We start from the raw sequence: 15,464 nt of genomic DNA on the forward strand, positions 1-15,464 counted from the left end.
CAGGACATGGACTTCATTTTTTAACGTGTTCCAGCCCTGAAATACTAAATCCGAGAATGGTCAGTGTTCCAACACTGGAAGTAGCCTATATCACTTGTAATGTAATCCCTGCTTCTGCCTGGTTCATGTCTGGAGGAAAAAGATAGCATTTTTGTGGTAAGCTGGGCTTTTTGTTATTAAAGGAGGTGGTTGTTTTGAAGCTGCTCAGAGGTTAGGAATGCTGGCAATCATCTAGGGAGACAGATTAGTGGGCTGAGCTCAGGTGAGGAGGTCACAGGCACAAAACAACCACTTCTTTTGTGCCATTGCCCTGGTGGTGGTTCAGCCAAAGGAAGCTGCTTCAGAAATGACTTAGGTGTTGTCAGGAGGACCATCGTACTTCTCCTGTGATATTACTACTTGATCATCACAAACTTGCACGTTGTGAGAATTAACTCTCTGGGTTGTTGTTAATTTAAGGGGAAGAAAACAGTGTTGTCAACAAATCTTCCCAGGTGAATTATTTGGTAAAGCTTTTGCAAGTCTGCCTTAAAGTAATTCAGTATTAATATACTAACATAGACAGAAAGGGAGAGTACAGTTACCTGTGTGCTTTCAGGGAATAGATGGATAACTAGGGCATGTGTTTCATTTTACTTGCAGTGCAATAAACTGCACTTGCCAACCTAATTTTCAGAGTATTTAAGGGATCCAGCTTTTGCTTTGAGTTTAGTTTGCCAGTACTGCAAGAGACAATCTTAAACGCATAAATCCACATGTAATTTTACTTGCCATCTTAAACTGAAATTTCGGGATAAATGTTGTCTTGGGCTTTAAGGTACAGTGCTACTATTCTACAGCACTATGTTTCAAGTGAGGAAGAATTTCAATTCTAAATCTGAATCCCCAAGTTGTTTTCATAGGACTGTCACAGAAATTTATCAATGAATTGTGAGGGTGAGCAGGGTGCAGTGTTTGAGACTGTGGTGATGAAAGACATCTCTTGTGGACCCATACTTTACAAGGAAAAAATATTTGTCGCCAACCTTCAAAATCATCCATCAAAACTTAAAATCTAGGTGAATTTAGATGGTGATCCTGTTGATGAAAGACAAGGAATAATACCTGGCTTTGGCTGCCGCAGGTGGCTTGTGCATTCAAAAGAGTAGCCACTGCACTGACTCTGCTCACCAGGTGGACTTGAGAAGGTGCCATCTCCACACGGTCACTGTCTTGGCTGTGAATATGCTTCCAGGAATGAGTTGGGAGCTTCTCGTGTTTGGGTGATTTTAAGAACTTCCAGTCCTGTGCCTCACCAGTCTAAATAACACAGTAGGGCCTGTGCAGTTGGTGCAGTTCTGAACAGCCTGGGAGGAGAGAGAAGAGGCGAGTGTGAAGTTAAACACGACAAACTTGTCCAAGGAGTATCTTTATTTCACAGAAGCTTTTCCTTCAGGATGACCTTCTAAATGCCTTGTGATGTCCTCAGTGTTAGTATAGCCAATGTAAATAAGTTATAGGAGAAGGCAGAAATAGTCTTTCTGAAGTCTTCAAATGATTTTTTTTCCAGCCCAAAGGACTATGTAGGATCACAGAATAATTCAGGCTGAAAGGGATCTCTGGAGGCCAGCTAATCCAACACCCTGCTCCAACCAGGCTCAGTTAGATCAGGTTGCTGCTTAGCACTTTTTTTAGTCTCCTTTGAGTTGTGTAACTTAATGTCACTTAATTGAAGTCTGTCAATAATATACCTTGAAAGCTGACTTGAAAATGAGACCTTGCAAGAAAAAAAAAAATGTAATTATAAGCTTGTTTTTACTAACACATTTTTTTCAACCTTTATCAGGTAGAGGTATTGTCTCTACTTTCTCAAACATTACTACGCAAGGTTAATTTGTTGGAGAGAGAATTTTCTTAGTGGCAGTTCTATAATTGTACTTTTGTATTTTACTGCTCGTCTTCAACAGCAGAATAAACTGAAAGTCTGTTAGTTTATCTGAAAAGTGTTAGCATGCTTAAACTCCCAGTGAAATAATTTTCCAGCTAGTGCATGCTTCATGTTTAAAATATGCACAGTAATTTTAATGTGAAATGCAGTGACGCATTTTGTACACTAACAAACTCATGACTTAGTATTTTTTATGCAAAGCATAACATGAGCTTCTTACAAGGAATAACTTGTCATATTACTTGGCTGATTTAAAGTTGATCACTTTGCATGTGCCCTTGAGATACCGCTACAGAGACTGAAATATGTAAACAATTCCTTAAACAGTAGACCCTAGAAAGGCTGCTTTCCTGTGGATCTTCCTCTCAAGGGCAGCAGTGCGTGTGTGAGTCCGTGTCTGTTCTGTGATCCTTAGCATATGGACTAGGCAGCAGAGCAGTTTCTTTCTCCCTGCTGCTCTTTGTACCAGGCCGCTTGCTCACACAGAACTTTCTTGGTGCTTGGCACTTTTAGCACCTTTTATTGCTGTCAGATTCAGCTCAAATGAAGTAAAATACTCCAAAGAGAAAAGTGCTGTACCGAGAGGTGCATATTAACATAAATCCCTTACTAAAAAAGGCTAGGCTGAAAACACATATCCAGCTACTCTCTTTCACCCTGCTTTTGTGTTTGTACCTAAGGTCTGCTATCAGTTAAGGCTGTGTATTGGATATTGAAATACTCCTTGATTCAGACTTTTAGGTTAGGAATGTATATACATTCCTTGCCCACTTGAGATGTATGTGTAAAATTACAATCCAACTCTGAAAATATGGTCTCACATCTGAGATGGTATACCAGGCCTGCAGCTGCAAGTAATTGCATTCTGCACAGCTGACAACAGTTGAGAATCACAAGTCTTTTTCCCTCAAAATATGGAAGAAATATGGGTAGTCATTGAAAACAACTCATTCATTCTGAATGATGTGCGGATGGGCATAAAATGAAACAAAGGTTAGAGTGAGTGGAAGAATTCATTTGATTTTTTCCATATTATTAGGAGTGTGGCTTCACTGAACCAGATTTAAGAGGAAAATGCCCTGTAGATTGAATTATTCTCTGTTTGATCGATATATTGGTACTGTTTCTCTTTCAGATGAAGTGGACTACAGTAATTTTGGGACCAACACACTGTCGAGGAAAAAGAAGGCCCTGGTGACACTCCGCAATGACAACCTCCGCCGGCGTCCTCACATTAACATTAGCATGCCTCATGATTTTAGACCAGTGTCTTCCATAATCGATGTGGACATTCTTCCTGAAACACACAGGAGAGTGAGGCTGTATCGACATGGGTGTGAGAAACCCTTAGGATTTTACATTCGCGATGGCACCAGTGTAAGGGTTACTCCTCATGGACTAGAAAAAGTACCTGGTATCTTCATCTCTCGTATGGTTCCTGGAGGCTTAGCAGAGAGCACAGGCTTGCTGGCTGTGAATGATGAAGTCCTGGAAGTTAATGGCATTGAAGTAGCAGGAAAGACTCTCGACCAAGTCACAGACATGATGATTGCCAACAGCCATAATCTTATTATCACGGTCAAGCCAGCAAACCAGAGGAACAATATTATTCGAAGCAGTAGGATGTCTGGTAGCTCCGGCCAGTCTACAGACAGCACTGCGAGTCACCATAGCTTGCCTACATCCCACGTGCTGCAGAACTTCCACCCTGATGAAATGGAGAGTGATGAAGAGGCTGACATTGTCATCGAGGGCGGTCTGGAGCCACAGCACATTCCTAAACTGCACAGCCTTACTTCCAGTAGCCTCTCTCGAATCAACGGCAGCAGCCTTAGCCACAGACTTCAAAGGGACCTGGTGCTCAACAACAACTCTGGCCGAGAAAGCAATGGCAACATCCACAAACTACTCAGTTCCTTAAAAACTGATCCCCGACACAGTCTGGTTATCCCCAGAGGAGGTATTGAGGAGGATGGAACAGTCATTACACTTTAGTAGCAATTCCTGCAACTCTCCTTTCAGTCTTAAGTGCCAATTGGGACAACTGACTCTTGCAACATGTTATGCGCAAAACAGAGCGCTGATATTCTCATAGACCTCACGGGTGCAGAACATTGTTGCTTTCTAGGAAACGTGGCATCTGGAGTTAGACATAAAACTGTCATGCACTGCAAAATTTGTCAGGAGAAAGCGAGAGCGTAAAACCTGGTTTATGTCCCAGCCCTAAAGTGAGAACACAAATTTGGTTTAGTTGGTATAAATTTAAGCAGTCTTACAGGCTGCCAATGGCAGTGCTACATACTTGGGTTTGAATGCATGGGTGGATGTATTTATACATGCATGTATATGAATTAGATTTTAATAGTAACAGACATGTCTATTTGAAGTGGAATCTGGTTTTCTTGTAATACCAGTTTAAAGAGAGTGCTTCTTAATAGCCATCTGATCTTCTACTGTTACATACAGACCTTCCACTAACTTGTTTACACCATATTTGCAACCTTATGTCTAATCCAGACAAGCTCTATAAAAGTAGCAGTTTCCTACTCTGGTGGTAACAACGTTAGGGAGATGCTGCAAATACATTTTCCAAATGAAACTATACATAGATTTTATATATATATATATTTTTAAAAGCGTGAGGAGGCGATGTTGGAGGATGTTGCTGTTATTGCTGTGAGACCAGCACCACCTGCTGGTCAGAGGCAGGCCTGCCTGCAGCACAGGCCTGTGCTGCGCCGGGGAGGAAAAACATGACAAGGGCTTAAAACTAGGTTCGGCACCGGTATGTGTAAATGTACTCTTTTTCGATATTTATTAGATAATACCTCTTTTTCCCGTCATCTCTGTTTTTTCAAGATCGTGGTTCATGTGAATTTTAGGGATGCAAGCGAGAAGGCAACAAAAGTGGGAGGGTGTGCTAGGACTGTCCCCTTCGCCTCAGAGCTGACCCAGGTCCTTGCCGTACCTTTGGGGCAACCTAAATCCACAGGGTCTTCCCTTACAAAAGATTGGCTGATTGCTATACAGAGGAGGGATGCTGACTGACTGTCAAACCTAACTTAGAATAGTTCTGTTATTTTTGGACTCTTCTAGTAATAAAGCTTGATGTCTACACAGGATTTCTAGAAACTTAAAATATACTGGATGTTTGCGATGGTCAGACATCTTCACTGGATGCTGGCTAGTGGGTAACCAGTGACTATTGAGTCGATAACTGTCTGCTTCTGAAAATGCCATGAATTTATGAAAGTGGTCTAATCTAAAATATTTTGTTATATCTTGATCAGTGTAAGGAACAAAATATAAATGTTTTACAATGTATTTTTCTACTTTTAGCTTGTGTCATTTTCTTTTTAACTTTGTAGTACATTAAAGCTTTTTTATATGGTGGAATAGACATTTCTTAAATATTGTATGGATATGAAAATTCAGAAGTCTTGGTTTGAAAAAATTACATTCCATTTTGGAATCTGTAATGGCTGAACAAAGGATGTGTGGACTAATTCATTGTCGCTAATTTAGAATACCTGTGGACCAACCAGTCTTCTGCTCATTGTTAAATATGTTTGGGACGTTGAACTTAGTTTATTTCTTTTAGATTTGCTTTACAAGTTTATTTTAAAATTCTTTCACTTACTCTAATTAAACCTCTTCTAGGTATCACAGCAGTTACAGAGCTGTACTTATTTTTCCCAGCACAGTAAGAATAGAACATTGATCCTGTTCGTCTTAAAACTGTTTTTACTTTACCAAAGGTTTTCATTTTTAAAAAAAAAAATCCGATTATTGGTGCAGTAAAAAAAATGAATAGCTGGATGTGCTTCAGTCAATCAGACCATCTTATCAGGAAAATTTTGTTACATCTTAAATAAGACTACTTTTATGAATAAGTGGATTTGTCTGGCTGAAGTTACTCATTTTACCTTATTTAACTGATGAAAATGTGACCTGTCTGCAATAAAATGTGCACTGTGTGACTTCTACGCTATATCCTTTCCCCTATGCTCAAGCACATCTTTCTGTGGAAGTGTCTCCCTTCCCTGTGGAAACAAGATAGATACCTGGTTTTGATGACTCTCCGAATATGCAACCATTTTAGTAATGCTTTTCTCTGTACCAGTACAGGCTTTGATTCCTCTGGTTGTTGTTAGTGATACCAAGTTTCTTTCCATAATGTTTTTTCCCAGTACTGCTTTTACTAAAGGGTACTGTTATACTGATTCCCATGGGAACCAAGTAGTTTACTATGCTCCTCATAGCATGGCTTGCTTCAAACTGCATGGCTTTGAGGACTTGGGGTAGTTCTGGCTCCTCAGAAGGAGCCCACGATACCTCTGCCTTCGTGATACGCTGCCATACTGCACACCTTTGTGTGGAGACTGCTCGGTGTGACTGTCCAAATAAAGCGTGCTAGTCCAAAATATCCAAACTCTTCCAACAGATTCATCCCAGGAGGCAGGAAACATAAGTTGCATTTCACACAGTATCGTACCCAAGACAAATTACAAGCTGAGAATAGCAAAGTATTGATATATCAGCTTTAGAGCTAACACTTTGCAAAATAACTTTTAAGGCTTGCAAACATTTTGTGCTCATTTGCATCAACTAGAGAAAAAAAAAAAGCTTCCACTTTTGCATGCACCATATTGACAACTGAAGTTGTCTTACACGAGTTGTCTTTTTAAGATGAACTCCAGTCCAATTCAGACTGTTAGCAGCAGAAACCTCTGTGCGGAAACGAGCCTGAGCCGTTTCGGTTTCACGCATCCAGGCCCCTTCGGCTATGAGATTAAATCGTTGAACAGGGCTCCAAACATGGGTGGCTGAGGGAACGCAGGCACGTCAGCCCCCTTTTTAGAGGGCAAATCCTCCATCAACGTTGTTGCAGAAGGAGCCGCGTTTCTGTCCTTGACTCTCCCAGCGCACAGTAGGGACTCGCCGAGAGGCAGGGGGGGCAGCTCGGAGGCGGCAGCCTGGGCTCCCGCCCCGGGGCCGGTGAGAGGCGGCGGCCGCTGCCGGGCCTGAGGCTTGAGCAGCCAGGCGGGAGGACGGCACGGACCTCCGTGCCCAGACAGCGGCGATACGTGCGCTCGCTCCCAGTCTCGGAGCGGCCGCTTCCCCCCGCTCCCGGGGCGCGGGGGCCGAGCGCAGGCCGCAGGGCCGGCCCGCTCTCCGCTCCGCCCGTCGAGAGTGCACCTGCGCTTGCGCTGGCCCCGCCCCGCTCACGTGAGCGGCGGCGGCGGCGGCGCCGCCTGACGCGCGGAGGGGGAGCCCGGCGGCGGGCGGGTGGCGGAAGCATGGCGGCGGTCGCCGCGGGACCCGGTGAGAGGGCTGGAGCCGACCTACCGGGCGCCCGCCCCGGCGCGGATAGCGGGAACGTCTCCCAGAGCCACAGCAGCGCTTCCGGCCTCGGGGATCCGGACGACGAGGAGGCCTCGGAGGAGTCGCTCAGCGCCACCGCCGCCGCCTATTCCGCGTACCTGCTCGCCGACCGCAGCCTCTTCAGCGAGCAGGTGAGGGGCTGGGGCGCCTCGGGGGGGGCGCGCCGAGCTCCCCGGGGAGAGGGAGCAACGGCGGGCCCTCCCCCGCGAGCGGCCCGGCCTCGCCGCCGGGTGTCCGGCGCACGGAGTGAGGCCGCCCCGGCCGTGCCGGGAAAGGGGGTGTCGCCTGAGGGCAGCTCTCTGAAGCGGCTTGGCTTGGCTGCCTTAGAGAGCGGGGCGGCTCAGCACGCCGCGCGGGTTACGCGGCCTCAGTGTAGTTTTGTGGAGGACAGGAGGTACCGGTATGTCGAGTCACTTGCGCTTAACGTAGCCAAGAGATGGGAAAGCTGTGGGATTTCTGTTAAGCTGGTGTTAGTCTGGCTGATGTCTGTACTCGGAGGCTTTGTTTGGGAGAGTCTGGGGGCGGGTGTGTGTGTGTTTTGAAGTACCTTTAAAGGTTTTCTATTTTGCAGATAGAAAGCTTAGACAAGAGTCTAGAAGATTTGCTGACCAGAGTGGATGAATTTGTGGGAATGCTGGACATGGTATGTATAACTTGCATGTAGTTGTGTTTCTGAAGTCAGAATACAGTTTAATGTGTGCTTGTGTTTTTAGATGAGACAGAGATAGGAAGCAGCCTTTGGTCTAGGCAGGTTCCAGTATGAAAACACATTTGATAATTAGATAACTCATTTTGATAATTAGATGGCTCATGGATGAAAACTACCCAACTTTTATGTCATAGCAAAATATGCTCATATAGCTATGTAAGTGTGTACTTACATAATTGTATCTGTATATTTGTCCATGTACATACATGCAATTCCATTTTGAATGGCGTAATGACAGAGGTTTAAAAGAAAAATATGATATTCTGCTTCTCCTTTAAAATACATAAGACATCCTCTGTGATTTTTGTAATCAAAGTATCTACTCAGAGTTGCCAAACCTCTAAAACTAGATTTGTCTTTAGGGGACCCTTTCATCAGAAAGGCAGCTTTGTTTTCATTTTCACATGGAGGGGAAACTGAATGGAAAGTTCCTATAAGCTGACACTGGTATACAGGCTGTCTTTTAAAGCGTAGCACGTGTGGTTCTCCTGCACTACTCTAAGGGGAACTTTACTATTTTTTTTTTTTTTTTTATATATATAGGAACAAAACAAGATTTTGTGGCCTGACTTTTAGCAAAGTTGAGGAAATGTACGGGTAGTAAAATTAAAGTACAAATTGTAGTTTAATATATTTGATTCTTTAGTACGTCTTGGGAAATGTTCCATCTCTTATTTCTGATAAGGCTGTAGCAGCCTATTTTTAATATAATTATAAAGGGAAATATTTGCCTGTGCAAAATAAATTTTCTTCAAAGTCACCTACTAAACTATACAAAGAAGTTAGCTTATTAGTTTTCATCTAGTATTTTTATACTAATACTAATCTGATATTTTTAAACTATGAGTTTTAATCTGTTAATTCAAGCACAGTTCTGGTTTCCAGAATGAAATCTACTAAACGTTTTGTTTTATTCATCGATTTTTGTATTATTTCTTTGAATCATCTTTAGATTCGAAGTGATTCCTCTCAAGTTGTCAATGAAAGTATACCTCAAATTTACACAAAAGCTACAGAAATGAGACAGATATACAGGAAGATTGATAAACTAGAGGTATGTATTTGGTATCTTCTAGATGTATTCTGTTTCTTAACAGGGGAAGAATCAATTATATGCTATAATTGTGTGTGTGTGTGCATGCATGCACATGGAGTGGGCTCAGATCCATTTTGCTCTCCATATCCAATGTAGGTTCAATATTTCAGGGTTAATAAAGAGAACACAATTTATTAAGAATTTCTGGAGACTGTGGGCATTCTAAAAGAAAATACCTTTTTTAAAACAAAATTTTTTTTTGTTATTTACTGTTTGAAGCAAGGCAGACATCTTTTTTTGGAAAGCAATAGTACCACTTTTTCCTTTTTCTTTTTTTTTTTTATAGTATCTTTCAAAGTTATTGTCTTGGGAGCTATTCAGAGGCTAGTAGAATGAGAGGTCTATTGATCCCTGGTAAAGCTTCAAAACTGTGATTCAGATCCTTGGTGCCACTTTTAGTAGACAGGCAGATAGAAGTCTAGATTCTAATAAGTCTACATTAGTTATTTGAAAGGCAAATAGGAAAAGGAAGACTGATCATTTTATCAGGCTTAACCTGTTTTTGCAGCCTTTTAAGTATCTCAAGTAATTTTTAGCAATAAAATGGACTTGTAGGTGGAGGGAAATAGAGCATGGAGTTTTAGACTCCTCATTTAAGTAATGGACCTTTCACCACTGGTGTGCAATACATAACCTTGTTTTAATTTGTTAGTGAAAAAGTTGGATTTCTTTTGTTTTTTCCACACTAGGCTTTTGTGAAGATGATTGGAAATAGCGTAGCTGGACTGGAAGAACGGGTCATAAAGGCAGAAACAGACCTTGGAGCTTTTCCGAGCACATTCAAGAAAATCTTGCACACGATCAGCATACCATCCTTCCTTAATGTAAGTAAACTTTTGTTACCATGTGACCAGCTTAGTTGCTCTGCTTACCAGAGTAGATGATTAAAATAATGGTAAGTTTGTTACACATATATCTGAATTTAACCGTAAAACTTTTATACACTTTATTAGGATTTTTGCAAAGTTCTCAGACTTAATAAAAAAACCCCTCCAAACTTAAAATCCACAAATTCTTACAAGGATTTGTGTAACTTTCCAAAATAAGGCTGAATACACGCAGAAGGGAATGTGAAGGGCACAAACAAGCACATAATGCGCAAGCCTTTATATTAAAGCACCCCTGATCTCTGATGGTATGCAAAGCAAGTAGGAGGAGCCCATACAGACAACACTGTTAAAGGATCATACTGCATTGATAATATGACTGCAGAAATGTTACCCAAAAAGGAAATGAAAGCTATGCTGCACAATATTTTTGAAATAGAGATTCTATTTATACTCAATTTACAGTTCAGGAATCATGTAAGCACCTTGTTAAACTTTCTAAGGATGCAGTTTTCTCTGTCTTTCCTTGTTACTACATGTGGACTGTTTCTCCACAGAAGACTTGAAGTGCACTCTCTGGTATGTTTCAAAGAAATGCCTTACCTAGCCTTAAACTGGTACTATGCCCTAGTTTTAAAATAACCTGGTTTAAAAAAAACACCTGATGCTTCTTGGCATCACCTGCCAGTACACCATTTATAAGTACTCCTCCTTGCGTCTTGTCAGCTCCCAGATTCTTTTCTTTTCCTATATTCATCCTATACTAACTCAGGTTTCTGTATCATAATATTGGTGAGAATGCTGAAATAAAGTAGATTTGCAGAGGGGGAGAGGAAGATGGTTGTGGCTGTTTGAGGTATTTGTGTTCGTACATCTTACAAGCATGTGTGGCAGCAGAGAAAAATAGATGTAAAAAGAATATGTATTGTCTTGTTAAGACTCAGTTCAGGAAACCTGTTCTTAACTGCTATTTTCTGTGCAGTCTTTAAGTTAGTTAACTTCTCATTCCTTCATTTTCTTTGGTGTTTAAGTTTAGAGCGATGTCATTTTTTCTTTTAAAAAAACAACACAAAGCTGCTATTTATGGGCCAATTACAAAAACAAACAACTGCAGCAGTTACCTTGAAGAATATTCAACAGTATTTTCCATTGTGTTGCTAAAAACAGTTGTCAACCACAGAATTATAATCTTCAACTGAAAAGTTTGAAAGTTCTAAGAAAGTGCTTTTTTAGTGTTGCGTGGGAACACTTTGTCAGCTTAGCAGTTTTTCCACAATTAATAAGGTAGAAGGTCTTTGAAAGTGTCAGCAAGCTGAACCTAGCATGTCCAGTGGTTTCTTGGTTTGAGTATGGATAGCAATAAAATCAACGCTCAGAACTTACTGGCATTAATTGATTAACTAAAAGGCAGGTCACTGTTCTGCAGTGGTACTGAGTATTGAGTGGTAAAATATCTATTTTCACTAGTAAACACAAGCATGTCTGAATGAAAATGCCTGTAGAGATTTCTCATCGTGCCTAACATTTAACTAGCTCACTCAGTATTATTAGTGCTTTGGAAAAGAAGGCTATACTGATGTCATGATTTTCACTGTAGCTGTAGTTCACGTTTTCCTGCTACAGTTTTAATTTAGTCAAGTCCCCTCACTCTATTCCCATTTAAATGTATCTGTTTCTTTACACAAAGGATATATTTTGTATTTCTCAAGCTGTGTATTTGTAATCTCACTTTCAGATTTTGCCCCAAGTTCTTCCCTTGTGAATACCAGGCAGTGTAAAGTACAGTACTGTAAGACTTCTAATATCACTAAGGATGTAGACTCTCTCAAAGGTAAAAATGTCTGCTAAGCAGCTGCAAAAATAACTAATCATAAATGTGTACTTAGGCAACTGTGGGTACTGTGCCTGCCTATGAATTTCCTCACTGGTTTGAAATTATCCCCTTCTTGCACATACACAAATATAGCGCCTCTTAAATCAGTGTCATGAGTTGCAGAATACCTGTGACCTCAGTTTCCCTTGCTTGCACGGTGTTTTCTCACAGGGCAGTACAGGATAGGAAATAATTTTTAAAAACAGAACTCTGATTGCAAAGATTGTTTTTACATTTGGCAAAATTTCTGATATAGAGAACATTGATAATATCCACTATTTATAGATCCGGTCTTTGTTTATATTTTTTTGTTTCATTACAACTTGAATGGCAAACCAAACTTATTTCAGAGAAATTAATGGTATTGTAAAGTTAAAGACAAATATAATTTCAATGTCATAAATCAGCAATTTTGTATATAACAGGAGAATATGTGCTTATTTCATATGGAGTACAAGTATAGAGCTCAACTGAATATTGGAAAAATTCCACTTAGCTGCTTTGTAGGTATGCTTAATTATGTCCTCATTTTGGTACTGTAAAAGCATTTCAGACTCCAAGTATACTAATGATACTTGGTATGCTTTGAACTTTATTATTGGTGAAGACTCTAATTTCCTCATCCCAGACAGGCAAAAAAGTACCTGAAGAACTCTACAGACAAACTGACTGAGAGCTCTGCAAAATAGTTCATCAAAATCTTTTCATGGGTCCAAAAGTCTTGATTTCAAGCCTTCTGTTTAAGACCATGTGTTGAAAACATACACTGGGTCTGTGTTGCAGTGCAGCGTTATTTACATGCAGGAAGGCTGACACAATAGTCAGTAGTGGTCCTTGCTGTTGTCTCTTTAAATGAGCCAGTTGATATAGCAAAACAATGTACAGTTAATATTTAAAAGAAATGTGTACACTTTTCCTGAAAAACAGTGTAACAGCTCTTTTCCAGTCCACTACCATATTATTTTTAACAGTGTGTCATAGTACATATATTCTAACATATACTTGACGAAGAAGCTCAGCAGGAGCAGCAACCTTCTCGGAAGAAACATTTGCTAGGTGTGTTTCCATATGAAGACTTTTTTAACTAAGTAAATGAGCACACAGGCTAGGGTTAACTCAAAGGAAGCGGCTGAGGAGAACTCAAAGGCCGGAGGAGGAAAGGTAAAGGTATATGGCTTTGGAAGGATGAAGGCTACAGTGACTATACCATCAGCTGGAAAAGATTATCCGTTTGGCTCCTGGAAAGCTGACATATCTTACGCTTTCCAGGACTGAGTCTGTTCAGGTGAAAGAATGGCAAAAGTCAAAGGCTGCTTTTCTTCACTATCATTAAGAATATGCCAGACCCATCTGAGCTGTGATTAAAAATTCACCTGACTAAGGAGATATGCCTTTAAAACTTTTCTCGTTTTGCATTTTAGCTCTGTAGGCTTTGTTTTAAAACTTGGTCTTTTTAAGAAGGCGACAAATAAACTTATCTAATTTGCAGAAATCGTCTTCCTCACGACAACAACAGACCCTCTATGAACCTCCGGTCCTCTTCAAGACTGAAGACTATTTTCCATGTCTTAATGAAGCACCTCATTGATGATTTTTGCTTTGGGATTGATATGAATCAGCCAGAATAGAGACAGCCAGGTGAACAAAAGAAATGCTAACCTCAAAATAGCTGCATTTCTGAGCATTATTGATGGCATATTGCCATTCTGATTCTCATTGTCTTCCTTCAGGCAGTATTTTCAGGTAATCTGTGCTTGTGTACATTATTTCAAAAGTCTTCCTAAAACAGTATAAACTTTCAGATTATATTGGGGAAGGAAGTTAAGAATACTTGTGCATTAGATTTTTTTTTTTAATAGGGAAATAATAGGAAACATACTTTTATATAAAAATCTTTTAACGCATAAATATCTATGCTGCTGCAAGTGTAAATAGCTATACCACAAGGATGTCTTCCCCCCCACCCCCCCCCCTTAATGTACTGACTGAGGTGAAAGAAAAACTATGCCTAAAATCATCTACTCCAAGTTTTGGAACCTGGTCCCTGCAGTTTGTACAGAGAAATGCACCACGTTGGGATGTACAAGTTGCAAGAGGAAGACTTGGAAGATCAGCGAGGAGTCAAGGAGATGGCTCGATGCACGTGATCTAGTTCCAGTTCACAAAGCAAACATCCTGCCCCCACTGATGATCGTCAGGTCACAGTGACCTGAGCTTCTAATTATTGCAGCATTGTATTGTTTGATGTGTAACCAGGTGGGCATGATATATATGTAACCTGCTGTCAAAAAGAAAAAGTATCTAAGTTGAGGCAGGGACGTCCCTGGACTGAGCCTCGATCAGGCGCCTGACCAGACTGTCCGCTTTTCCCTTGCAACCCTCTGTGCAGTTACTGGGGCTCCCTGCGCTGATTGCAGTGTGAGTATATTATGAATAAACTAACAGCTATCTAACCCCTCTTGTGGTCTTGCATTTCTCCTGACAGTACTGAACTGTACCATTGTTTCCGAGAACCTTTTTGCGTACAGCCTCATATAATACCTAGCAGGTGTTAATCATAAATTGTTGTATTCCTCTGAACAACAGTTTTACCACTGCTGTTTTACCGCCAGTATAACTCACTACAGTTACCCAAAATTCAGATTTCAGAGGAGTAAGAAATGCATTAGAGAAACGACATGTCTGCTGATTTTGTGTTGCAAGCGCAGAAAAAGGTATGCAGTTGTAGAGCAAGGATTATATATTAATAGATAAAGCTCTGAAAACTGTATGGTTTTGTCTCCCAACAGCAGCAGGGACCAGGTTCTAAACAGTATCTGAAGCAATATTTAGTAAAAATTAAAACAAAGATTGTGAAGTCAAAATTAGTAGGCTCCAAAAGCAGTTCTATGACATGAAGCAAAAATTTTTAGTTATCCTAGCAGAGCTAATGCTAAAAGTTTTTATATTCTTATAGTTAGGTACATTTTAGGCAAGTGTCTAATTGAAGCTAGTGCTGCGGCTTACTAAAAGATACCTGTTTACTGTTAGATGTATGTGTATATACAACAAAAGCTCCATTCACAAGATTCGCAGGATGGGCTGAATGTTAGAGGTCAACATTTTTCATAGCTCCTGGACAAAAATCAATGTGATCTGTCTTACCTAAATATTTAGTTATATGATAAACTATGCCTGAAGTAGGCACATAAAGATTGATACTTGTATTTAATTATATTTGGACCTACACATTTTGTTCCACTCTTGAGCAGTGCTACTGCAGGTGCTAAAGAAAGCCTAAAGAAATTATAGAAGGATGCACATAACTGACATGAAAAGAAACCGATTTGATGATTTATCTGACCAAATAATAAATTGTTTAAAGATGCACTGGATTACACTGACATTATCAAAACCCATAGCAGTTCATTACTTCTGCTGACGACAACCTTCAAGGTTAAGTAGTTTTACCTGCAATACTAAGAAATCAGTAGCAAGCTTAATTTGGATTCTGTCCTGCACAGGATCTGTTTACAAATACTAAGATCTTGAGCTGTAGAGAGTGGTCCTGAGTGAAACACCTTCCAGAATGAGAAAGAAGAGCAAGATAGCTTGCATCTACATCTATGAGGAGAACTTCACATTTGAAAATGGTAAATATTTTCAGG

At 40.6% G+C, this 15,464-nt stretch overlaps 2 protein-coding genes across 2 annotated transcripts in view; both read left to right on the top strand.

Annotated features, from left to right (window-relative positions):
• Window positions 1-5,890, top strand: part of PARD6G (par-6 family cell polarity regulator gamma) — a 66,847-nt gene extending 60,957 nt beyond the window's left edge. Inside the window, exon 3 of the mRNA XM_050892164.1 lies at window positions 3,063-5,890. Within this exon, the coding sequence (XP_050748121.1) occupies window positions 3,063-3,922 (860 nt within the window). The 3' untranslated portion in view covers window positions 3,923-5,890. The remainder of the gene's footprint in view (window positions 1-3,062) is intronic.
• A 1,337-nt stretch (window positions 5,891-7,227) lies between these two features.
• Window positions 7,228-14,264, top strand: BLOC1S4 (biogenesis of lysosomal organelles complex 1 subunit 4). Its single transcript, XM_050890873.1, has 5 exons — window positions 7,228-7,443; window positions 7,884-7,955; window positions 8,974-9,075; window positions 9,807-9,941; window positions 13,307-14,264. The coding sequence occupies exons 1-5, from the start codon at window positions 7,228-7,230 to the stop codon at window positions 13,403-13,405; spliced, it is 624 nt and encodes a 207-aa protein (XP_050746830.1). The 3' UTR covers window positions 13,406-14,264.
• Window positions 14,265-15,464: the final 1,200 nt, after the last annotated feature.

This window comes from Gymnogyps californianus, chromosome 2 (assembly GCF_018139145.2).
Source record: "Gymnogyps californianus isolate 813 chromosome 2, ASM1813914v2, whole genome shotgun sequence".
Classification (NCBI taxonomy): Eukaryota; Metazoa; Chordata; class Aves; order Accipitriformes; family Cathartidae; genus Gymnogyps; species Gymnogyps californianus.

Bases quoted from the DNA above. Each gene is read 5' to 3' on its own strand.
- BLOC1S4 (XM_050890873.1), top strand. From the start codon at position 7,228: ATGGCGGCGGTCGCCGCGGGACCCGGTGAGAGGGCTGGAGCCGACCTA. The intron at 7,444-7,883 runs GTGAGGGGCTGG...TCTATTTTGCAG, and splicing joins GCAGCCTCTTCAGCGAGCAG to ATAGAAAGCTTAGACAAGAG. The intron at 9,942-13,306 runs GTAAGTAAACTT...TCTAATTTGCAG, and splicing joins GCATACCATCCTTCCTTAAT to AAATCGTCTTCCTCACGACA.